Below are 25,272 nucleotides of genomic sequence, written 5' to 3' on the forward strand. Positions count from 1 at the left end.
AGTGCACCCATTTCGTATGTTTGCTTATGTCAGAAAATTTCAGTCACAACCATTGTCGATATGCTAGTGTGATAGAATATTGAGCAGTTCAATTAATCGTTAGTCAGTTGTTTGTCGTTTAGAAAAATGTACATGACCTAAATACACACCAGTCAACTGAAAAAGCACTGATCTGATGGTTCATAGACTAATGCTTTGATCCCAGTCATGATTTTGATGCTAGAGTAATGATTTAAAATCGTTAGAATTCAATAAGATCGATGAAATATGAACAAATACCTATCTTGTATATACGTCGAGGTTGTGTTTGTCAATAATTAGCAAGTTTGAATAACGACCTGAGAACGTTTGCTTAAGAGCTGATTTAGCTCCCTCAGTGATACGCATTTTTCGTACTAAAAGATCCATAAGAACTCACTCTAAGAATTTCCCTCGTATCACGAAGCAAATTTTTGTCTATGTTTAAGGCATCTGCTGAATATGTGCACTTGGTTATTGAACGAGACCGTAAGAAAACTCAGTGACGTCAACGACACAACTCGCTTCTACTATAAAAGATAGACTGTAGGACAGATTGAAGTGTATGTAACCAGATGATTTTATCGTAGATATCCTTCTAGAGATAATGCGTTATCGCTTGACGTCCCAGTGACTGATTGACAACCGGGAGATTCACTTACTGACTTAGAAAATCCATACGAAATAGCATTGCTCGGTGGTGTTAACAAGAGTCTTCTGATTACCTTGAGCAACAATGCAATGATGTTTGGGATGTGTTTCTCCTTTCCTAATTGGTTTCAGGATTATTCTGATTCACGGACTAAACTGATAATCGGGACCATCAAGTGAGCAATGCCGAAGACAGATAAAAATATAGCAAATTGATTGGTGAGATATGCGATCACCATCCACTGAGGTAGGTGGCGCATTTATTGCACATGCCCAACCACTATCTACCTCAGCAGGTGATGTTTATTGGTGAGGAATGGAGGAAAGCTAGGAGCTATCAAATAAAGACTTGGTATTAGTTCATGAATTCATTAACTGTATGCTTGAAACGTGATTGTGGATCCAGTGTAACGGTTAGTGAGTGCACGCGAATATCGTAACTAGTGGTTGAAGGCATTGGATGACACAGATTAGAATTGATCACGATGTTACACACATATCCCTTAAATGTTGGGTTTTAAAACACCATATACTTTCCTATTTTATGAATTCAGTCTCTTTCGAATCATATCGTCCACGTTTAACCTTTTATACTAATACTTTTACCACTATGGGATTTGTCTTGGAGATTTCATATCATTGTGCTGAAATGGTGGGGCAACTTGAACCAATGCACAGGACCCAGGTTTTACGTTGGTTGTGACTGATTGACATAAAATTTTGTTTCAGTTCAGAAATAATAAGTATTCTATTGTATATAACGCTTAGCTATCTTTCCTGTGATTTTATTCATCTAAAATCAAGACAACAATTGCGTTGTCATAGTCTGGGTATTCACAATACTGCTAAAATAAGGGAATTGTGATAGTTCACAATATTAAGAAGATAACAATTAAATGAAATTCTTATTTTAGCTTATTAATTTGGGCTGTTAGACCAAATTGAAATTTACATCTCCATCTACTAATAAGGTTTCCTAGATGATTTACATGTTATCCAAACGACCAATCAAAAGTATGAATTCAGATTTCACAAGGAAAACAAAGTCAAATTAATCAAATCGCCAAGAGGATCACAAAATTATCCGTTTTCATTTTAGAGGAGGATTAATATATGAACATAAATACATATTAACAAAAAGTGTAGAATGGAATGTTTTATATGTATAATAAGATATCAGTAGAACAAAAGGAAGGCGTGCTTGAAAGAAGTCTAAAGGAGAAGTATGTGTGCTACAAGTGTAGACTAAAGTGAAATGTTGAAACATAAAACGAACACATGAAATTATTTCTGCAAAACAAATGACTGACGATAACTTGATAAGAATCCACATTAACATCAATGCATCACTAATTTGATTAATTATCTATCAACTGTTTATTAGGTAAGGAAAGCATTATTACTATTGTATATATATATATATATATATATATATATATATATATATATATATATATATATATATATATATATATATATATATATATATATATATACTGAATACAAAAGGGTATATAGTCATAGTTTATACTGTTGCTTTAAACACATTACAAAACAATGTCACTAAATAAAAAGTGAAATTAAGGAAAAAGCTATGAAACATTTATCATACAAACAAGTCTTGATAACTAATAATGCATTTGCGAGTAAATTTTTTCACGATTCGAGGTATTTATTTTTGTGATACAGTTCCTGTTTAATAATAACTATATATATTTTTATGTACAAGATGATTAAGAAATTTGTGGTATAAATAACATGCTAAGCATAATTCAGTTTAATTTCCGTATATATGTATTTCTTAACATAGGATATGTAAGAAAAGTAGTTTACGTAGATGTTGGGCAAGGACGTTTGGATTTAAGAATCATTGAACGTCTACTACGCGAACCAGATGATGAATAAGTATTGTCTGGATTTATATACTCATCAATAGGTTTCGCCGCGTTTATAGAGGATAATCGAACAGGTAAATCATCTGGTTGATCAGATGGATGAAAAGCTTTAGGACGCGGTATAGTAAGAATAATTGGAGGACGGTGTTCATCGTGTTCTTCATAGGGTTTGGTAGGTATGTCAGGAGAAAATGCAGCATGTCCGTTTAAATGAGCAGTATGTAGAATTTCATCAGGTAAAAACTGATTAGAGGATTCTGGTTTACTACCAAGTTCAATGGAGTCACTTTCAGTACCAGAAAACCGTCTTTTTCTATTCGGAGTGTTTTGAGGAGATACATATTCTGAATCGTTTTGGCGATGTTTATGAGGTGTTGAATTATGATTTAAATGTGATAGGGTTTTGTTCGATGCAGATCCCAAAGCTGATATATTCGCGTTACGCCCAGGAGAATTAGCTAGCATTAGGAGTTGGCTATCAGTATACAGAAAATAATCATCTCTATTCAACCTACTAGAACACATGGCTGCAGATTTAAAGCGTTCCGGAACGTGAGCATGAACGCCTAATATGTGTTTCCTTACATCTCCGAAACCATGATGTGATGTAGTTAGACATGCACAGCAAACATAAATGCGTTGAGTAATATTGGGAGTTTCCCTCATACGAGTAATATAAACAGAATGTCTAGCATAAACTTTCATACGTTCATGCAAGCTACCAATAAAGCTATCACCATCAGGTAGAACAGATCTAACTTGATGATCAAAAACAGCAGGACTATACAAGAGTCGAACGATTCTTTCCAAAGCCCATGAAGCAGGTAAACCTAGCTTTTGGCTCCATGTAACCGACTCTTCGGGAGTAAGTATGCGACGAGGAGCTTCAAGATCCAGGCCGTTATGTCGTTCTTCGAATGAGTAAGGGTTAAGTTCTGGAGACTTAGTAGAGTTCATATTAGATGATGTTTTACCATTGGGTCTGTTATACTCTGGGGGTGGTGACTCATCTGGTTCACTTGGTTCATACTTAACAGTTGGAGCACGCAACATGGGTGGTAAAGGATGGTTCGAGGAATATGAAGACGAATGATGTAGAGCTACTTGACTAGGTGCAGAATGGTTGAAACCCATACTTGAGTAGGATGTGTTTGATCGTTGATTAACTGAATTAACGGAACTGGTAGGTACAGATAACTCTGAAATTCCTTCTATATCATTGGGTATGATAGGTTCTAAAGGACGTTTAATTGGAGATATTCCACCTTCCGATTTACGACTATAACTCTGAATTCTTGTGCTTCGAAATTTGTGTTGTTCAGCTAATGCCAAAAGAGAAGTATCTGCATAGAGCTTATATCCAGACTCTTTAGAAATGCGAGACGCCTGGCAGCATAATGTTAATAGTTCTTGAGGGATCCTGGCATGCACTCCCAGAATATGACGTCTGCAATCGGCTAGACTGGCTGGTCTAATATCGCTTTCAACTTCATCACGAACAACCTGTGAAATAGAAAAGAAATCAGCGATGATGCAAATCAATTAACACTGCTAGCACTAGAACAGATTTTCCGAAGACAAACCTTTATACTAGGAATTGTAGATAAACAAAAAACCATTACGACAGATAGACCAACAATTTACGCTAATATATGAAAATAGAAAAAAAAGCCAAATTTTAAATAAAGGACTCACCGCAAAACGACGTCCACATATGCAAATGTACGAGTAAATTCGATTTCCTCGTGAGACAACAGTAAGATGATGCTTAGAGTAGACTTGCATCTTGACTACCAAATCATCGTATTGATCAAACATACCCTCTCGCTCCAGCAAGACGCGCAGTACATTATCAGAGAAAGGTAATTCAATACGACGGTGGATCTCCTCGTTTTGTTTAACATTTTCATCTGAATACGTATTAGGAGTATCATTAGCAACTATAATAGAGTTATCATGAGTTTTGGTTGGAGTGACGAAATAGTCCTCGGAGTTAAGATTTACGTTGGCAGTGAGAAAACGATTATCACTCTCTTCATCAGCGCCGTGAACCCCTTCCTGATGACTATCGTCGTACAAATCTGTCTCGATAGTTTGTGTTTCTAGTTCTTCTTGATCATTGAGTGATACCTGAGACTTGGTAAAATCATTTGAGAATTGATTATTTTCATCATTCACTACTTGGGAATAAGTTTCATTTGAGTCCTCCTTTGCTTCTTCGGCATCACTATCAATCGAAGTGACTTTAAGGTTTGATCTTGTATCGGTTAGTTGTATTTGTCTTCGCCTATGATCTTCAACGAATCGAATCATCCTGTCATCTGAATGCAAGCGATACGTTGTAGTATCATGTCTAGAAGCCCGAAGACAGAGTCTGAAACGCTTAGTAGAAATACCACAGTGAGACCCCATAATATGTTTACGAATATCGGCTAACGAGTGTACTGAAGTATACATGCAAGTCGGACAAGAAAAACGTTTTTGTGCTCCCCCAGGAACCAGAACATCCATTATGACATGCATTCGAGCATAGTGGTTCATACGATTGACAAGTTGAATTCGTTCTGGCATCGGGACTTGATAAGCTTCCAGTAAACGATTAAATACTGGGAATGAATACGCCAACTGAACGCGCTGACGTCCAACTTTAGGAAGAAAGATTTCTGTACCACCTGAATAGGTGGACGTTTGGGGTTGACCCGCAGCAACAACAGCAGCAACGATTGGATTACCCATTTCATCCAGAGGAACAATACCGCCTCTACCGATAGGAGCTTGAGCAGAAACTTCTTCCAATGACCGCATGTCTTCATAATGATCGGAAACACCAGTCCCTGGGATAACTCGGTGAACTGGAGCACCACCTGAATAGGAAGAACCAGACGTTACTAGGGTTGGAAGACCGTCAGAAGAAACAGTAGCCAGTGGTTCTGTTGGTGACTTCCGAGAGTCTTCGTACTTACCAGGCGTCGGACGTTTACAAAGAGCATTGGAGAGTGGTGAAATTGGAAAAGGTTTACGACGGAACGCTTTACCAGAGAGACGTCCATTTCGAATTCCGAAAGAGTGTTTTGACTGCGGTGAATTGTCAGAATTAATAAGTGAGTTATTAGTTTGACTAGGTAGTGTGCTATGATGGCTCCTACCGGAATGAGTGAAATCAATGGTAAAACGTGATATATCACGGCGAACGCCAAGATGAGTTACTAGAAGATGTTTCTTGAGGTCTGTGAATCCATGATTAAATGGTTTCAAGCATTCTGGACAACCAGCAACACGACGCTGATTCGCGCGACCAAGAATAGGGACACGATAACTGGCGAAACGACGCAACTTTTCCAGGACACCGTTTAGCTCATCATTTGTAGTATCGTTATTAGGATTAAATTTCTCATTTTTCATATAAGCAGTAACAAATGCTTGTTCATTAAAGTATAGTTGTACATATTCTTCTGCAGCCGTCTCAGTGGCACTTTCCTGTTTAGAATCTGCTACATCAGGAGGTAGGTTAGAGGTGATAGGCTTATTGTTGAGATTCATGTCTGTGCTTGGCTTTTTTAGTTCATCATTATCACCTTCAACACCGACATGCTCTTCATTATCTCCAACTTCATCAGCTTCACAACTATCAATAGATGATGGGGCATGAATACTTGATAAATGTTTCGTAACTTCAGCTGAAAGATTGGAGGCGGTTGAACAAAGTAACGGGAGATCGTTGTGTAAATTGGTTCCGTCGTTCATATGGAGCAAAGTTGAATTTCCAGAGGAGAAAAAATTTGGTAGTTGTTGAAGTGGAGAATTGCGTAGGGTTTCCATATTTTTGCTAATAAAATTATAGTTTTCAGTAATAGATTCATCAGATATAGGAACTGTAAAGTCTTCAGTAACCACTCCGTCCTCCTGCAAATAAATGTCAATAAAAACAATGGAATATAATGTCGTTCGTAAGATGTAAAAATGTGGAGAGTATTGACTAGGGACCGAAACTAAGAATACATTCGAAGCATATATTGCTATGTGAAGTAGATTGCCGTTTATTGCACTTGTCCCTTGGTTCGCCAACACAAGTGACGTATGCTGCTAGAATCTACGAGACTTTTCTGAAACGATCTCAACCACTACGGCTAATGAGATATCGAAAATAAGTGGGTCGGTTAGTGCACTTAACTACTTCACTTGTGATCATTAATTAAAGCGTTGATGTAGAGTGGTCCTGACGCACTTAAGGGAGGGGAACTCATTACAAATATGTATGTATTGTTGGCGAAAGCGTTCATAATGATCTGAACCTTAACAGCATCTTCATAAAATAAAACTTGATAATGTGAGTACTCCACATTGATGAGTGAGGTACTAGGAAGATCAAGTTAGATGGTGTGATTTATAGAAAGAATATGAAGCATATATAAAGCATCTAGAGATTTTATAAATATATTCAGTGAGCTTGCAGGTCTTACGACGAAATAACAGGACGAAAACTTTAAAAGTGAATATCCCGTGAATTGTAATAAACATTTATAATGGCGTAATTTATCGACCAAGTAAAGTACAGGTTTCAACATAACTTTTGTGAAAACGAGTACAATTGGTCAGATTGAAGAAACTGCTTAGTAGACAAAGCACTAGTTTAACTAGTGGGTTGGAAACCCATTCAATTTGTTTTTGACTTGGACACTGAATGTTTAATAAACAATATAGGTCAAAAAGGGTGCATGGACTCATATTCGTTAAACCGGTAAAACGCGTCTAAGTCCACCTGAATTTGTCATATTTACAACATCCTATTTGGAAACCAATGCAGTAGTTGGAAATTAAAGCTCCTAGAGGACTTAGTTAATTATCCGTCTTACGCTATTGGTATTGGTTAGTAATTACAGAAGCTTTAATTTTGTTTACAAGTACTCTGAAATTTACGATATGGAGGGATTAACACCCTGATCCTATTAATCAAGAATCTCAAACTGAAGGAGTATATCAGCTCTAACTTGCTATACTCATTTGTAAAGTTAATTATAAACAAGAGCTCAAAGTTCATAACTGGTAAAGTGGAAATAACTGACTTTTGACGGTTAAATTTGTGTACAAAAACTAACCTCACTAAGCAAGGGATGCATATCATGCAAGTGTTCTGTTAGCATATTACGAACATTGGTCATCCAACCGCATTCTGAGCAACGATGGAGGACACAGGTGACGGACAGAGAAGTTATGAGCAAATGAGAAGAAATAGCTCGGCACATCGCCAAATGTTGAGCAAAGTTTTCTAGGTGAGATGTACCAAATGAACAGTGGGCACAGAAAAATGCTGATGGAACTCGGCGGCTTAATTTCGAAATGTCGGGTGGATGGGATTGAATGCGTGTTGGTCGTACAGATGAAGGCCAAGAACACATAAACTAAAATAGATACTAGAGGTAATAATGGCAACATACCGAATAAGTTGTAGTCACAAGAGGGCTGTTAGTTCCGTGAAACTGAAGCGCGTGTTTTTTTATTATTTCCACATTTTTTGATTTGACACGACAGTTAGGGAAACGACAGTGAAACAGAATGAGTGTATATTTCCGGAGATGTGATTTTAACTCCGTAGGTGAGTTCATTGATCTATCACAATGACCACATTTGAAAAACACATCGCTTTTATCGATATCATGGAGACTTAGAGCGTGTTGACCCAGTGCTTTCATAGTATTGAACGATCTAGGACAACATGGACAGCTAAAAGGAAGGTTCTGGGTATCCATTAGACCAAAATGCATGTCAATGTGTTTTGAAATTGATACTGATGAAACCAACTCAGAGCAATAAATACAACGAAGATTTTTTGTTTCGGGATGAGTAGACCTGATATGAATTTCCAACCCATGTGATTCATTTGAGCAAATAAGGTAGACAGGAGAACAGAGTGTGCAAAAATACTTATCAGGAGAGTTTTCCATAATATTCAACACTGCTTCGTCGCTGATGGATTCCATGACTCTTATAAGAGTACTGCCTTATTGACCTTGATAATCGACAGTACTGATGATGACCCCTTTGAAGTGTAGAGCACCAAGTTTGAAATTGCACAAATAACAATCAGATCAAACAAAAATACAATAAATTAAAAACGAACAATTTTTCCAATTATACTTTACAGTGAAAAATGTTATAAAACTTGTTGCAAAATTCTAGAGTTCATTCAATTAGGACGTTTACCGCTTATATCAAGTGATATGATATCGTGATATATGTTTCTGTTAGTTGTGGATACATTGTGTCACCTTAGTTTTCTCCCGATACATATATGTCGGATCCATTAGTTTAGCCTTAAATGAAGTTCGCTGAGAGACTGAATGCTCATCTCACTCCAGAATGGAGGACTCAGTACATAGATTACGATGTAAATTCAGATAAATAGATTTTGATGTCTTCAGGAATTGAAGGAACACCTTTATAAATATACACAAGTTTTGGAAACTCTTCCGTGTAAGTTAGTTTTTTGTATACATCACTTTCAACATAGTTTTCTCTGAGGAAGAGACCAAAGCATTTTTGGATGAATGTGACGAAGAATTTTTTAACCTATGTGAAAGTGCCTTGAGGAAGATTGAGGTGTTTTTTTCTGGTGAGACTGAAATCGTTTATTGACAGCTGAATTTAGAGAAGATTGCTGAAGCTAATCGAAAGTTCACCACTTTAGTAGATGAACTTGATAACTACATCGAGTCTACTCATCATAAATCTATCAGTTGGATTACAGGTTCTAAAGTCTCACTTTCCAGAAGACTAACAGAATCATTCGGAAGAGAAGGCGATAAGTGTAGGGTGTCTGTAAGGGAAAATGGTTCAACTAACACACCGATTTGGAATAAAATCAGCAAAATACAGTCTGAAGAAAACTCGGAGTTACGTCGCCGTCAGAGCCGTTCAAAACAGTCTGAAAATCCGAAATATGATGCCCAAAGATTGGACAGAAGAAAGAAGACCTTTAGAAAGTTACATGATTTGAAGCTAGCTTTCAGTGAATTTTATCTAAGTCTTGTTTTACTGCAAAATTACCAATCCCTTAATTTCACGGGATTCAGAAAAATATTGAAAAAGCATGACAAGGTAAGAAAGGCTTGTGATTGTTTTCGTTTTTATCCTTATTTATCAAGTCACTTTTTTCAGCAATGACATTTTGACATTATGAAAACCATTTGAAGCATTTCGTCTTAAACATTCAGACTCATATTCTATATGAATTGATTTGCTCACTTACGTCCATTTAATTGTAGGGTGAATCTTGTCATATTGTTTTTTTAACTCATAATTACCAAGGGAAGTGTAGGTCGTAAATGCTATGGTCAAATGAACAAGTTGTACGAAAGCTCTGACCATTACTTCAAGTGTGTGAATGTTAGCAAACAATTATTCTCTATTTGGTGACAAGAAAATCAATTTCTGGTGATCTCATAGTTGTTATCATACATGCGCTGCTACACATGTCACTTAATATCTATAGACGCCAGCGTTTATTGTATCTGTGACGGTACCAAAAATGTCCATACTTTTGTACACGACTCAATTCATCACTAATTTTCTACTCTGGTCCCACAATTTTTCTCGGTTACTTTCAAAGTTATTTTTTCTTAGTCTTATATGAGTTATCACTGTACATCAATGTCAACTATAACTTGTAGTAAATGCACATGACTTAGCTACCTTCATCGGTCCGCAAACCTTTGAATGAATTGTCCTCATTATCTAGAAGTTTGTCCTTAATTTTATTGCTTACTCACTACTTTAATCATTGTGATATTCATCAACAAAAGCCTGTGATCTGCTCATACTCTTCATCACTTATGGTTATGTTATGACCGCATTGCAGTAAAAGCAATTCATTAAAGATTTTACCTATCTTCAATAAAATTTCTGATGTCTTACTAGTTCTATTAGTGAATTAGTCCAATAAAAAGAGAAAGAGCTTTCTTTGATTGTTCTTAAGTCTCGTTAGCTAACATATTTCTGACCAAGTAAGTCAATATAGATGAGAAGCCCATATTTTTAGACTAGATACCTATTTAAACCAGTTTTGCAGCTTTTCTTTAATTCTAGAAGATACAAAACATGTATTTAGGTTGCTCAAATTACTTTGGATCAATTTTGAGTATTTATCTATCAAGCTATGTCATTCAAGTGTCACAAACCTATTATAGGGGTTCCTAGGAAAAAACCAATCTTATAACGATGTGGTTTGATGTCAGTATATTCATGAAAGTTATGAAAGACATTCTTAATAGACATCATCATTAATGCTGACATTGGAGGTGAATTTTTCACATGACTTCAAAGAGAGTGCCGTTAGCAACACAGTTTACTTTACTTGCACTTTTAAATTTATACGGTTCTATACAACATGCCTGGAAAAATCTAATGTCGCCTTGTGTCTGAGGAAAATAGACACACGGGTGCAAAAGAAGTAACGTTCTTTCGAAAGGCAGTAAATGATAAAACTCCACCCAATATATATTCCCGCCAGACCTGAAATCCAACTTATTTCCGCGGATTTGTCGTTCCACGTCTGTTGCTAGTTGTTATATGTCTTTTTTATTATGGTCATGAATAATTATGTAACATCACTAGTTTCTAATCACCTTTCGTCTGTTGTGATATTCAAGAATATTTATGTGGTTGATTTCGTTTCCAAATTTAACTGATAGTTCCTGTTCAAATGTTTCTGGATTCATGGTAAACCGTATTAGTAGAGTTGTGCTTAATCACAGTTAACAAGATCTATCGCTTAGTGGTTTAATCATTTGACTTTCTGAAATTAGTCACCATATAACTTTTGGTTCTGTTTTAAGCATATGTTGATATGCAATGAGATTTAGGATAAATCTTATTCTGTAGTATCTAGCTAAATTAATCTCTGTTTTATAAAATATGTTAATCATTTTAAACTTTGGTAAACACTTTTGGATATCTCTCAGTAATCTTTTAATCTTTTTAATGGGAGAACATAACTCCAATGTCTTTTATTTGTAGCTTCTCCGCCGGAACACAGGACTACTTTGGCGGCAACAGGTGGTTGAGTGTGCACACTTCAATACTAGTAGAGACGTTGATGACCTTATCACAGAGGTTGAGGTGAGTAATAAAGATTCATAATATGTTTTGTTTCTAACTGGGTAGTTATCCGACAAACCTATATAATAAGATGGGAAAAGAGCGAGTTTAGTACCTAAGCATGCTGAAAATAGGAACTGGCCGTGATCTGTCCTTTCGTGAAAGGACGTTGGTGTTTCGTCATCTGTTGTTAAATGAAAGTGGGAGAGTAGTGTTGACTGGCATTTTCTGTCAGTGGCTATTTGTATGTTCTGCTTTAACATAAGCTAAGTAGTACAGAATATCAGGACAAATAATGATATGGTAATTTTGACATATTTCTTATTTATTGGCATTTATCAGCTGAAGTCATTCATCGATAGTGTTGTTAATGTAATTAGGGTTATATTTGTAGTGCTTATTCTGTTTATGACAGTGAGCCAACATGAACGATAAGTTTTAAAGCGCATATTTGTTTGCTGGTCAGAAATGTGAGAAATGACTTCCTTTAAACAGGTATAGTAACTATTGAATAATACTGGTGAAAAATTGTCGGAGGATAGTAATCGCTTGTTATCGTTTAAAAGGTATAAAATAATGATAATGACAGAAAAAAACCTAAAAATACTGGGGAAGTGGATTCGAACCATGAAGAGATAAGATTTTGCTGATCTTAGTTTTGCGATCAGATTTCAGGCTTGCATTGGTGGATTTCCAATGCCTCTATAGGGCACGAATATATGGTTAGACCTCCTTTCGACCCCGTTATTATGACCGCGTAGATTGTTTTGAACGATGACCTATTTAGGGGTGTGTGCCCAGAGTTGATGAGGTGCTTCTGTATCGAGCTACTGGCTGCTTTGAATTTCTCTTATAAAACCGTGCTGGATAATGTTTTGAAATGCGTTTAAAGAGTGTTCGCTTTCTGCGGCTCACGATATTTGAAATCACGGATAACCTTATGATGCGATCTCTTTATACTCTGCTATGTCTTCTAATAGCGGTTAGTGAAATAAATATAAGCACCTTTGTAGGGCATCGCTCATAAGCTATGATCGCAATTCCGTTTCCAATCAATCCGTATGTTGGTAGTTCCTAGTTTTATCCACAGCGTATAATCTTAACAAATGTGTGGGCATTTTTAGCGCTAATGATGGTAATTTTTAATAGGTTCTGAAATGAATACACCACATTTCAATATCTTTCTATGTCACAGTATCGTACTTTTGAAAATTCATTCTTTTTACCGCGTTAACTTAGAATATATTTACGGAGAAACTAGAACAAGGTGATAGACAAAAAGCCATGAAACGGCTGCGAGTGCCTCCACTTTCCGAAAAGGTAAGAACAAAATCCTCTGATCATCTTGTTTTTATGTATTTTTTAGCATTTGAGCAGAGCTCTGTCAGTTTTGTTATCCTTCTCAAGAAGAGACCTTCACATATTCACTAAACCCAATATGTAACTTCAGTTGGAAAACGAATATTTCATTTTTTTTCTCTGAAACCAATTTCTGAGAAAATCTATTAGGGGGTAGTTATGTTTTAATTCATAATACAAGTTGCTTCTAGTAATTCTATATTAATCGATAACAACTTCTGGCTGAATACTACTAAATACAGAATTTTTATGACTTCCAAAACAAGTAGTATCTATCACTAAATGCCTCAAAGCTTTTTACGGCAGCCAGGAAATTCCATTTGGTTATTTGATTTATTTTAATCGCAGGCTACGTTAATGATATATTTTTTTCACAAGATCTTTTTAAAAATTATTAATTTAGAGCTGTTGGCTGATTTTCGTTTCTTTTTCTTCAACGACAACAATAACAATAGCGAAGAAGGACTTCTCACTTCCTTCCTTTTTTTAAAACTCACAAATTTCTAAACTCTCGTATTACTTCGAAACTCATTTGAACCAGGAACTAAAACAACAATGTAAAACTTAAAGCACTACACGAAAATTCATCAGTTTGAGTCTTCACAGTTCGAAATAACATAGTAATACTAATTCTACAAAAGTAAACAAATGTTGAGATGAACAAATGAGGCTGGAAAAATAGGATGAAATTAGAATACATTATAAATGTTTCATAAAAACGAAACTTATTTCTAGGAACATAAGCATATTACCTCAATAAGTGATGATAACATAGAAGAAATGTGAATTTTAGAAAACGTTTTGGCATTTTGATTTTGCTCAAGATTTTAATTCGGTAAATTTGATCATATGTATAGGGTATGTAATATTACTTTCAGTTGGTTTCGTCAAATTTTAAAAGAGACAATGTTTTTTCATTCTTATGATATCTGTTTGTCGCCAAGTACACATATTGACAATAAATTATATTGGTGTACAGCCACGGAAGTTTGACAATATAGAGACTAAAGAAAGAAAATTGAACGTTTGAGTCGGTTCAATGAAAATGTTAGAAATTCGTCTTATTCCCACATTAAACGCTTTTAAATAAAGAAACTTTAATTATTTTACTCATTGGGATATTACGAATATATTATTTTATTTATAGCATTCTACCCAGTGCTCAATTTATTAAAATTATCAAGCCAAACCTTGGTAATGATACCTACTCTTAAATAATACATCGTGTTATCTTTATTTACCATCAAAAGAACTTCCGGAATAACATAAACGAATCTTCTGGCAGTTTTTCTTGAATCTTTTTGTGCCAGGAAGAAATTTATTACAATGCATTTTGCTCACTCAGATGAACTAATTGAAATGTATCTTACTGTCATTTAGATAATACTAAATATATTGTTATAAATACTTGATATTGTCATAAATTAGGAAAGTATCATCGATATATATATATATATATTCGGTGCAGAAAAATAGCTATCTCCTCATACTATAAATATTGCGGTATTATATTAGCCATGGGATTTAGTCAATAATCATTAATTTTAGTTATTTTATCTAATGTTCTTGTTCATTGGTTCTCGTATTTGTGTGTTATCGAATTATCTTTTTTTCGATTCAAGAACTATGCCCTATTTATTGTGCTTTTTCAATCTTTCATAATTGTGTATCTACTGAAAAAGAAAATAAACACAGAAAACAAACTGTGGAAATATTTTTCTATTTCATCATTTTTTTCATTATTCTATTTGTAACAATAGTTTGTTTTTTCGTTGTCTTTTTTGATCATCCTGTTTTTTTATCGATTTTTTTGTTTTTCCTTCTTTTTCTTTCTTTCAGTATAATCCACGTGGTTTATTCCTTTTTGGTTTGTTTTTTGGAGTTTTTCTGGCTCAGTTTATTGTTATATTGTTAACTTGTAAGTGTTATTTAAACAATATTAAAATTATTTATTTATTTATTATACTTGAATATTGTAGGTTTGTTTTATAATTTTTCAGTAATTCATCGAATAAACTCACTTGGTATTGTTTTACTTTTACCTTCAATTGAGGTTTAAGACTGCAATTGATCAGTCTGCTATTGGCATATGTATGTACATCTAGCTGACGAGTTCCAAATAGGACGAAACATGCATCCTGGATTTCAGTGCTGGCCACTATCCATCATCGAATGAACGTCTTGATAATTATTGTTATAATTGTGGATATATTATATTCAGAAAGTATACTAGCTATTTAGTTTTTTAATCTGGGTTGTTAAATGTACACCTGAATCCTTTGAACTAAGAGAATGTAACTATTGTGACCACATGCATTTAATTGATCGGTCTAGAATTCTCGGTTTGGTAATTTGTTAATAATTTAAAAATTTCGTCTTCGTTAAAACTCTTTATAATTGGATGAATGGTTGACTTTTAGACACTAAGTCACATATTCAAAGCCTCTTTACCTAATACTTTTCAATCTGTAAAATAATGTCACACATCTTAATCAGACAGCTGAGATGCCGAGAAGCGTCACTACTAACGTACAAAGGTACAATCTCTATCCTTTTTTAAGGCAGCGTAATTTTTATCTGATTGTATGTGACTGGGCATAACAATAAATAGGAAAAGGCCCTAAAAAGAATCTGAAAAAATGTTTATGTCACTGTTTACGTTCTTATCCTCCATATGAAAACAACTTTAATAGTGTAAAAAATGATAGTTTATACTGGTTAATAATCCGTAATTCTTTAAGATGTATAATAAAATCATGTTTTAATCACTTGTTATATGTATTTGCGTATTTTGTTCTAAAACATGGGCGGGCTTATTTAAAACCTTATGGATTTGATTTGATTTCATGTACTAGTAATCAAGAAACATGTAGTATCATATGACATATTTTATACTCTTTCATTATAACGGTCAAGTTTTAACTAATTTATTATCATATATACACATAGAAACATATTATTTATTTTAACACTTTTATTTATCTCAAAATTAACATCCACTCATTATTTTACTTCAGTAATGAAGCTTGAAATTAATTCTCTTAATTTTCGTTGAATCTTCCCACCACCGTTTAGGACTGTAATTGGTCAGTCTCTTTTGCCATATTTGCATCCTGCGCAGATTATCTCCATATTACCATTAAGTTGAACTCATTTTTAAGCAGAGATGGATGGTGTGTACAACTCTGGGATGTAAATGCATTCATCTGAAAAATCCCAATTAGGAAGAAACGTATGTGCTAGCCACCAACTATCTTCGCTTAAAAATTATTTAAAATGTTACAGGTTTAAATATGCTGAATTTGTTTGGAAGAAATGAACTGAGGAGAATAGTATAGCCAGTATTACCAAGAAAATTGTTGACAATAAGGATGAAATATCGTGGATAGTTGTAAACCTTTGCACTCAAAAAAGATTTTTATGATTTCTTTCGTTACATATTTAAACAACAAACCGTTTAAACAATACGAATAGTTACAACTTGGTCCTCATTGACAAGTGTAGTTTTAAACATTGAGGTGAAAAATAGTAACAATATAGTGATCAAACACATGGGGTATTTAAATATTTTTAAACTGAAAACTGTTGAATGTAAGAGTTAAAGTATGAAAGATTTCCATTTAGATTGGGGAAATTGTCTAAAATCTAGGGTGATAGCAAAGCATCGGATGTTTTATACCCATTTCACATGTTACTCTTTAATTACAGGTCTGGGAAATAAAAGGTCATACACTTTTAAGTAGTTTAAGTTGACTTTTTGCAAAAATGGGTCAGAAAGGTAAGAGACATTGATCGGATGCAATAATTTTCTCAATGCGTTCATTGTTTCTAATTTTCAAGCATTATTAAACAAATTCATACAGTTTTTATATATGAATGGATCTGTTTTAATTAATGTTTTTATACTGTTTATTGATGAAATCATAACAACTGAAGCATGTTGACATGATAGACGCAAATTAGAAAAGGATGATCATTTACTTAATCAAGATGCTTTGTTAACGAAATTGTTTCACAATATTTTGTCTAAGAATTTTCATTCTTTTGTTCATTTACACTGTTAGCTGATAATAAATACTGGTTTAGATGTATGTTATTTAGTTAGCATAATAATATTTTGCTACAAAATAGTAATCATAATAATATTGCCAAGTATTACCGTTTTTACTTGGAACCAGAAATTTGTAATATACTGTAATACATTAAAATGACAAAGTGTATAGGACCAATGAATTCATTTCCATTTTGATTCATATATTCATATGTTACATGAATAAATACTATGACTACAATTGATAATTCTACATTATGAGAGACTTGCAATAAAAATGTTTATGATTATTTAATTAAAAATAACTTTTCAGAATACACATGTTTGATTCAATGAAGTTTTTCTTTGTTTCACTTTCAAGAAGGTAGCTAGAAATGAAATTTGTACAATTCTGAACGATTTAATTAACATTCACTCAAAATGGCCTTCTCTTTTTTTCTGAAGTGACATCATTTTTGTTGTTGTTATTTTAGTTGAAATTAAGCACTAAATAACTTTAGTGAAATAGTTTAGTAGCTATATCATAGGTTTATAACAGGGAAATTAAATTAAAAACTAAAATGTCATACTAGGATTTTTCCATACTTCTCACTACATTGTTTTATTAAATAGAAATAACTTTAATCGCTGAAAAATTCCCATTATAACTTATAAAGTCACTTGGTATTGTTTTGCTTGTATCTTCCCATTGAGAGTTGATGTTCACTCTGGGACTCGAACCCAGAGTGTCCTGGTTTCCACTGCTAGAAATAACTTTTGTTTTTATCAAACATAAATATTTTGTTCACTGTGTATTATTTTTAAGTTTTGCATTTTGTCTTTTTAAACGAATAGACAAATAGATTCTTCTCTTGTCTTTCATAATTAAATCCTAAAACAGATGTTTGTTTATTTAAACGGATTAATATAAATATCAGGATGCTAAGAAAATGTTTGTAGGCTTGAACAGTATGGATAACTGTGATAGATATTGACAGATAAATGCCACTTTTTTATTAAATAATAATTCAATAGATGAAAATGCTTCGTATTTTCAAATGTACAAATAAAATTATACGTGGGTTAATTTGTCATTTCCATCAAATATCTAGTAGGTTTTACATAAGTCAGAAGAAATTGTTCTTCTTTTAAGTACATTTTACTGTGGACATTTATGTTCTAAATTCTACTGGAAGAATTAAACTTGATGAATTAACTTATTGTTGGGTAGTATAAAATAAGATTGGCAATATAAAGTACTTGGTATCGAAAAGTGAAGGTATTTAGATAGTTTGATATTTGATTGAAAATTGTACAGTGTTTCTTGAATGTTGATATGTTTATTGTTCTTGACCTATTTGAGCCTCAAAACTTTAATAATTTTTTGAAAGACCTAAACGAAGTTGAAGTAAATTAAGTGAAACAACGGTGTTCGCGTTTTATTCTAATTCAGACGTACTAAAAAGATAAGACGATCTTGATTACTGTGAAGAATTTTAAGGTTAATGACGGCAAACAACCCATAAACGTTACTAAGAAATTTAATACCCTTCAGATTTTATTGAACAGTTTTAGGAATTAATAACTCATCGGGGATCTTATTGGTCTCCTAAAAAGATACGTTAATCAGTGTTTAAGACAGCAACCAGTTTTGAGAATCAAGACATGATGGTTATTGTAGCGACATTAATCGTTTCTAGGTGTGGTTGTATGCTTTCACTACTACTCAGTAAAAAACCTTAACCATGCTAAAATAAACTGTGTTCATTTCAACATCGAGCGAAGAAAAGGAACCTGAACTAAATATCTTGTATATAAACTAGTTAAAATATTGTTTAGATTTTATTGTAGGTATTATCAGTCTTAACAAGATATGTTTATTTTAGATAGAAACTTCATCTTCCAGAACTAAATGGTTTCTCAGATATGGAGTATTTTTGATATTTTTGCATAAACTGAAAGGATAATGTTACGTTTTTTCTAAAAGCATGTATATAATGCTTTTTGTGTGTTTTGAAAAGGTTATTGGTATAATGAATATAAGGTCAAAACTTCAATTGACAAACGATTTGTTTTTGCCTACACATTTATGTTTTGGAAGTATACATAATAATTACATCCAAAATAAAAATAATCTGGTCACCTGTTTCAGGTATAAATATAAACAGTTCCTATTCACTGTAGATTTTAAAAGGTTCCAAGTAAAGTAAAGAATTATAGTGTTTTGAAAAGCAGTAGAGAGAATAAAATTACGAAATAGGATGGCTTATATTGTGAGATGTAATAAAAATAACAGGAAAATGCAATGCACGAACTTTATGGAATGCTGATGTGCGACATTTAGTGTATAAAAAGAGAAATATTATACTGAATAACCGGATGAAAATTTATTTGAAATTAGTAATAAAAAACCGGCCTAAAATTAAACAATCTTTGGATTATATCCCACATACTAAGTTGTTAAATAATTATCAAGAAAATTAATAAATAAAAAATAAACGGCTAACAAACTTATGGATGAAATACTGGATTTAGCACAATAAATGTATCGGTTGAGAGCTCTTCACAGGAAAACATGATGGATAGAAGCATCGTTGTGCAAACTTTATTTTGGGACGAGATCTAAATGAACTTAGTTGGTATTCTGGATAATTTATGAGTCTCATTTAGTCAGATATTATAGATCTGTTACCTATTTACTATCTCACTATCGTAACTCATTGACTAATTTGATGTATGTAAACATATCTTGTCTCTAATACAAAATAATAAATCTTAAAACTAAGCCCTTTTCGAAAACAGTAGTTCTGCCTTTCAAGTATTTTTATATTGTCAGATAAAATCCTTCTACGGTAAATGAAGTCTTTGATAAACCATACAGTCGAAGAGAGAGAATTTTTCCTAGTAGGTACAATAGTATAATAGTGTTTTATTGGTAAATGATCTTCAACCAATACGTATCCCTCTATTTTTTCAAAATATAGCATACTAGAAATTAGCTTATGTCTAAATCTTCAGTTTAGTAGCGCAAGGAGTTACGGATGACATTTTATGATTTTCCGTATCCAAAAATTCACAAATGGAGCTTTCATATTTATGCGTCGGCCTGAAGCGGGCTACCTAAAGAAATGACTACAGTGAAAATTGTTTAATACGAGGTTCTGTCTTCTACAAGTTTACCTAAGTCTGCAGGAGAACATTCATTTCCGACGCTCTAGTCATAAATGTCCTACATGGCAATTGTTTTTACTAACTTAAAGTAAGAAATAAGAACTCTCTTATGTTATATCTTTGTGTGAGGGTATCAAGCATTTGCTTATTATTTGAGGGATTACAGAATTCGGTGGTTGAGTAACTTAGATAACGTAGTTTCAAATGAATGGTATTAGTATAGATGCGTTTGCTTTCTGCCTTTCTTGTCATCACAAACACATCTTATTCTTTCTGCAATCCACATTCTCCTCTCTCTACTGTTATTGACAGTGCTGACTTCCTCGTTTAAGGTTAGAACCAAGGGATTTCATAAAATAATAAGGATTTCTCAGGTTTATACTCAGAAATAATTACATGAAGAATAATGTCATGTTATCTAGTCCGTGATGATGGTCGAATCCAATTCTGTGTTGTTTCAAAATGGTTATTAGGCTTTGTCTAATTTTAAGTAATTGAAAGCATTTAGCCGAAAGTAAACAGATAACATTGTAATTTTTTCTTCCAGAACATGAATTCAATGTTTTCTCTTTAAATATTATATTACTCAAACTAGTTTTGGAAAATTAGACTATCAAACCAACCTTAACATATATGTACTTTTTTAAACATAAAAATATTAATTTCAATAGTTGAGATCATGAGTCAATTGAAGCTAGACCGCCAAGGAAAACCTGGAAGCACTGAGCTCATGATCTCATCTATTGAAATTACTGCAATCTCCACAAAACCCCTTCTGATAATAAAAAAATATTAAATTAATAATTTGCTGTTACTATTATTGTTTCCGTTTATTTCACTGATTGTGACATTTTATCGTTATTTTTAGAATTAAATCAATTTTCTCCCACTTTTCAATATTATTTTATTTTAGTTTGTTTAAATGATACTTTTTTATAATCTGTACAAAATTCTTGTTGTTTCTTTTAAAATACTCATGTTAATGTAGTCATGTGAAATCGGCTAGACATTTCGATATTGTTGTTAGAATTATATTAACACATAAATTTTATACGTCAGACAGTTGGTAGGGTAAATATCACCAAATATCTGAAATGGTAAATGTCAATATAAATATTTACCAACGTAATTAATATATTAGATCTAGTCACTGTTACATTATATCATGTTTCCTGTTCTCGCAATCAGATGATTTAATTTTTATACTGTGCTGTGAGCTTCTATGTAGAAAGATATAAGTAGTATCTATCAGGGATAGGGAGTGGAATAAGCACCGGCAGAAGATTGAAATGAGGAGAACAGAAAGGAAAGCGGAGAGCAATCGGAATAACAACAGAATTAGAAAAATGATGGAGTTTGTAAAAGATAACTGATGGAAGATTTGCAAATGATATATTCAGTGTATGATTTTCATATTTCACGAAGGCACTGTGTGATTTTGCGCAAAGTAATAAATTGGCTTACCTTACCTGAGTTTTCGTTCACTACTGTAGTACTGAAAATTGTGGTCTATAGATTTAGCATAAAAAAATGATATGACTACCTTCAATTCATACCTCTTTTAGATATTGTCCACATGATCAAACTACATACCAAGTCAGGAGACAGGTGTGCAACAATATTCAGTTGCTAATCTGTTTAGAAAAAAATTAAGACTTGACTGGCAAAGACTTTACATGTCTTTTTTTACTGGGTTTTAAAAACATATTAATCTAATTACGTGTTCATGAATACAGTGTAAACAACTCAGATTTACTTAACACATGACTGATATAGATTTGGAAATAAAGAAAATTCATGTATTTACGTATGTATTCAACAGATTGTTCATGATCGTTAGAATGACTAATAATGACTATGCATGTTCCGCATGCTAACTAATCGTTGAAATACAATTATAATTCATCTGAACTGAAATTCAGGCTCTCGCCTTAATTCATGTAAATAGCACAACTTTCAAAAGAAGTACGCTGCTATTTGTCGGATTATTACCAAAAGCTTCCCCATAATGAGAATTCTTTATTTGTGCCAATACACTGGGAAGTAAAGAATCTGTAACTAGTAATTAGTACAAGTAAGTCCACAAAACCAATTCATAAGATAAACGAAGAAACTAAGCAAACTAGCAAGTTTCTGTTAGATATAAATAGTCAGCAATATTAGTTTGCTATATGTAGTTTGTAAATAATCTTCCAACCAAAACCTTAATACGTTTGAAAGTATATTATTAATTAATTATTATTAATTAATTCTCTCCAGATGCTTCTCAGCACTTAGGTTATTTCGATATGAGTCATATGTAAATTCTGGAAATAATTGTAGATTTAGTTAGAATAAGTTGGTTAATTATGAAAACTGAATAATACAGTAATATAGTTCCAGCAAAACGAAACCAGAACTCTACATAAAAAAGGATAACTATTTATTGTTCTTAACTGATATTGTGTAATTATCAGTGCTAATGTGTCATTTCTACAAAGATGTTGGTTCTAAATATCTTTTGATAGAATATTCATTTACTTATAAATAATGAATCATATTTCGATTCTCACAATTTCTACTAACCAAGATTTTTTTATATTTACACTGTCACTTATATCATTCGCTACATTCTTGCCAACTGGATAGAAATGAAAGTTATTATATTTAATTAATTTATACCTTAACAACGAATATTAATCTCTAAAATTAATGAATAATTCATATCTCTCGTTACAGTTCTTGTCCTTACTCTGTCCACTTTTATTAATATATAGAAATATACAAATACTTTCTAAAAATGTCTCCTTTTTCATTCTTCAAGTCACTTAATCGTACATTGATTACGTGATATAAGTTGTCCAGAAAAATTACGTTTTCAAGAAAAAAATGTGTTTTGGACAACCCTTCCACTTATTTTAAAGATTAAATATAAGCTAATGAATAGATAAATAAAGTAGACTTAGAAGACAGTAAAATTGTCGAAATATATTTCATGAATTGATTTAAATTTGTAAACAAATCTGTGATAACTAAGAAACAAAGTTTAGATTGATTGATCGTTTTGCTCATCTACATGTAGTCAAGAGTTCTGCACCAAATGTTTATCTTTAAAGACGTGATAATAAATCACGTGAAAATTCCATTCATGGTTATTAGAACTCATACTGTTAACACTTTGACAAGATGTATATACCTAATTAGATTTAGTACGTGTATCAACCAGTAATTATTGACTAAAAATTACTGTCACTCAATAATAAAGGAAAACTAAAGAAATTAGAAAATCTTTATAATTAATTTTTAGTATCTTGATTATTTTTTAGTTCAACCGGATGTTTCTCTCTTAAGTTACAATAAAAATTTTAATGAACATAGTGAATTAAAGAAAATTTCACTGCATTGAATGTGTTTAACTGATCACTTTGCTATAAGCAAAACTGTTCCAAGTATTTCTGTTTTTGTAAGCCACTGTGAATTGACTGAAGTTAAATATGAAAACTATTAGATACTGATTCAGTGATTTAAAAGTTAAGTGCTCGCATCGAGGCCTGATGTTTGTAAGTGTGATGGGGTAATAGATGAACTGTTCTGAGTTCCATACTATTGTTCAGTGCCTTTAGGTTTTCAATAGCTGTTTAGCTACAATCAGTCAGCGTTGTCGAACTATCAAAAAGTATCGATTCGTGAAAGTGTTCACAGTTGTTCTTCAGTGTTAATGATTTCATTCATTTTCAACTTCACATAAATCATAATTTCCCACTGAAATGTTCATATTAGAAATTATATTGTTATTTAATTATTTCTATTTTATATAATTTATGGTATTACTAATTATTTGTTGAAATAATTTTTGATCAATGAAAGAAAGGAATCATTTCTTAAAATAAAAAAAATGTCACACCTATTCTCATACTATTTACTGGGTGAAGGTGATGGAGTAACGCGTTACTTCAAATTTACTGCTTAATAAACATAAAAATAATATAAAGTTGTAAATAAAATTTTCCCTTATTGATTTACTAAGTAACGTGAAAAGTGGGCGGATTTCATGAGTTATGATTAAAGCACTTTAAAAAAAAACACAGAAAAAAACATTAAATTAGCTTAAACATGATGAAATTCTTTTTGTTGAATCGATGTGAAATGCGCCACATGAGTCTATACAAACAAAAATGTCTACTTATTATAATATGACAATAAAGAAAGTTAATGTAATGTAACTTTTTAACTAAGTTTGACTTCATTCATTTAACTTTTGATCTACGCTTTTAGTGTAACAGCTGGTGGTACTATACAATTGCCCCAATCAAACTAGATGAAATGGGGGGTACGAAATTGCAACTCAGTGAATAATAGCCCAGCGTTTTTAGCTAATATGTCACTGCACTATCTGAAAAAAATGATAAGAGCTTATTCTATTTCTCAGATGATAATTACCTGATCACTAAAGTAAAACGCTGAAGCATAAAATTCGATGTATTTTTGTTGAGAGGTTTTGTACAGATTCTTTCAATTTTTAATTGATTACTTGTTGCAATGTGACATTAATTAGCATGCCATTGAAAGCGTGAGAGCAGTAAATGTTTATTTCATTTTGGTATGGACATCTCAGTGGCATTTACCCATCCATTTCTATTCTGCAGTAAATGATTTCGTGAATTATTAGTTCAGGACTGAGAAAAACTATGATAATAAGCCGTAGCAGAAGTTCGCTTTCTTTACTCACAGTATTAACAGTACTGACAAAAAAGAAAAGAATATTTTCATATGTTTTTAGAAAGAATGATTCATTTATTCATATATTGCTCTTTTGCCGCTATACATTTTTCAATTTATTGTTATATTTTGTAACAAAAGGCAAGTCACTTGGGAAAAACCGTTTTTAGAAAAATTGTATTCAACAATTAGGATTTATGGAACTATTATCAATAATTTTCGACCAAACTATTGATTATTTCGCTTTATGGATGAATTTTCAAAAGGCAAAATGTTGAATTTGTTTAACTCATGTAACTCATTGCCAAATAATGACAATAATAATATTAATAATGTTGGTAATAATTACATTTTTTG

The 25,272-nt window shown here is 32.7% G+C and overlaps 2 protein-coding genes across 4 annotated transcripts in view; one reads left to right on the plus strand and one right to left on the minus strand.

The window, feature by feature from the left end:
* Positions 1-2,164: 2,164 nt before the first annotated feature.
* Positions 2,165-8,631, minus strand: MS3_00005917 (uncharacterized protein). Its single transcript, XM_051214011.1, has 4 exons — positions 8,000-8,631; positions 7,661-7,963; positions 4,260-6,467; positions 2,165-4,067 (listed from the first exon to the last, which is right to left on the minus strand). Exons 1-4 carry the CDS (start codon positions 8,540-8,542, stop codon positions 2,499-2,501), a joined length of 4,623 nt encoding a protein of 1,540 aa, XP_051073520.1. The 5' UTR covers positions 8,543-8,631; the 3' UTR covers positions 2,165-2,498.
* Positions 8,632-8,702: 71 nt separating this feature from the next.
* The window catches only part of XPR1_1 (Xenotropic and polytropic retrovirus receptor 1), a 61,531-nt gene continuing 44,961 nt past the window's right edge, over positions 8,703-25,272 (plus strand). Inside the window, exons 1-8 of one of the 3 annotated variants that reach the window (XM_051214018.1) lie at positions 8,703-8,949; positions 8,984-9,035; positions 9,073-9,174; positions 9,211-9,659; positions 11,577-11,678; positions 12,897-12,977; positions 14,856-14,934; positions 15,070-17,097. In XM_051214018.1, the coding sequence (XP_051073522.1) occupies positions 8,881-8,949; positions 8,984-9,035; positions 9,073-9,174; positions 9,211-9,659; positions 11,577-11,678; positions 12,897-12,977; positions 14,856-14,934; positions 15,070-15,125 (990 nt within the window). In that variant the 5' untranslated portion in view covers positions 8,703-8,880 and the 3' untranslated portion in view covers positions 15,126-17,097. Of the gene's footprint in view, positions 8,950-8,983; positions 9,036-9,072; positions 9,175-9,210; positions 9,660-11,576; positions 11,679-12,896; positions 12,978-14,163; positions 14,596-14,855; positions 14,935-15,069; positions 17,098-25,272 lie in introns of those variants that run through there. The other 2 variants (XM_035730539.2, XM_051214019.1) reach the window with 2 other exon arrangements.

The sequence above is a fragment of the Schistosoma haematobium genome, chromosome 1, assembly GCF_000699445.3.
Source record: "Schistosoma haematobium chromosome 1, whole genome shotgun sequence".
Classification (NCBI taxonomy): domain Eukaryota; kingdom Metazoa; phylum Platyhelminthes; class Trematoda; order Strigeidida; family Schistosomatidae; genus Schistosoma; species Schistosoma haematobium.

Excerpts from the sequence above, each read along its gene's own strand:
- MS3_00005917 (XM_051214011.1), bottom strand. The coding sequence starts at position 8,542 with ATGGAATCCATCAGCGACGAAGCAGTGTTGAATATTATGGAAAACTCT. Across the intron at positions 6,468-7,660 it reads TGCATCCCTTGCTTAGTGAG|GAGGACGGAGTGGTTACTGA; the intron begins GTTAGTTTTTGT and ends ATTTATTTGCAG. Across the intron at positions 4,068-4,259 it reads TATGTGGACGTCGTTTTGCG|GTTGTTCGTGATGAAGTTGA; the intron begins GTGAGTCCTTTA and ends TCTATTTCACAG.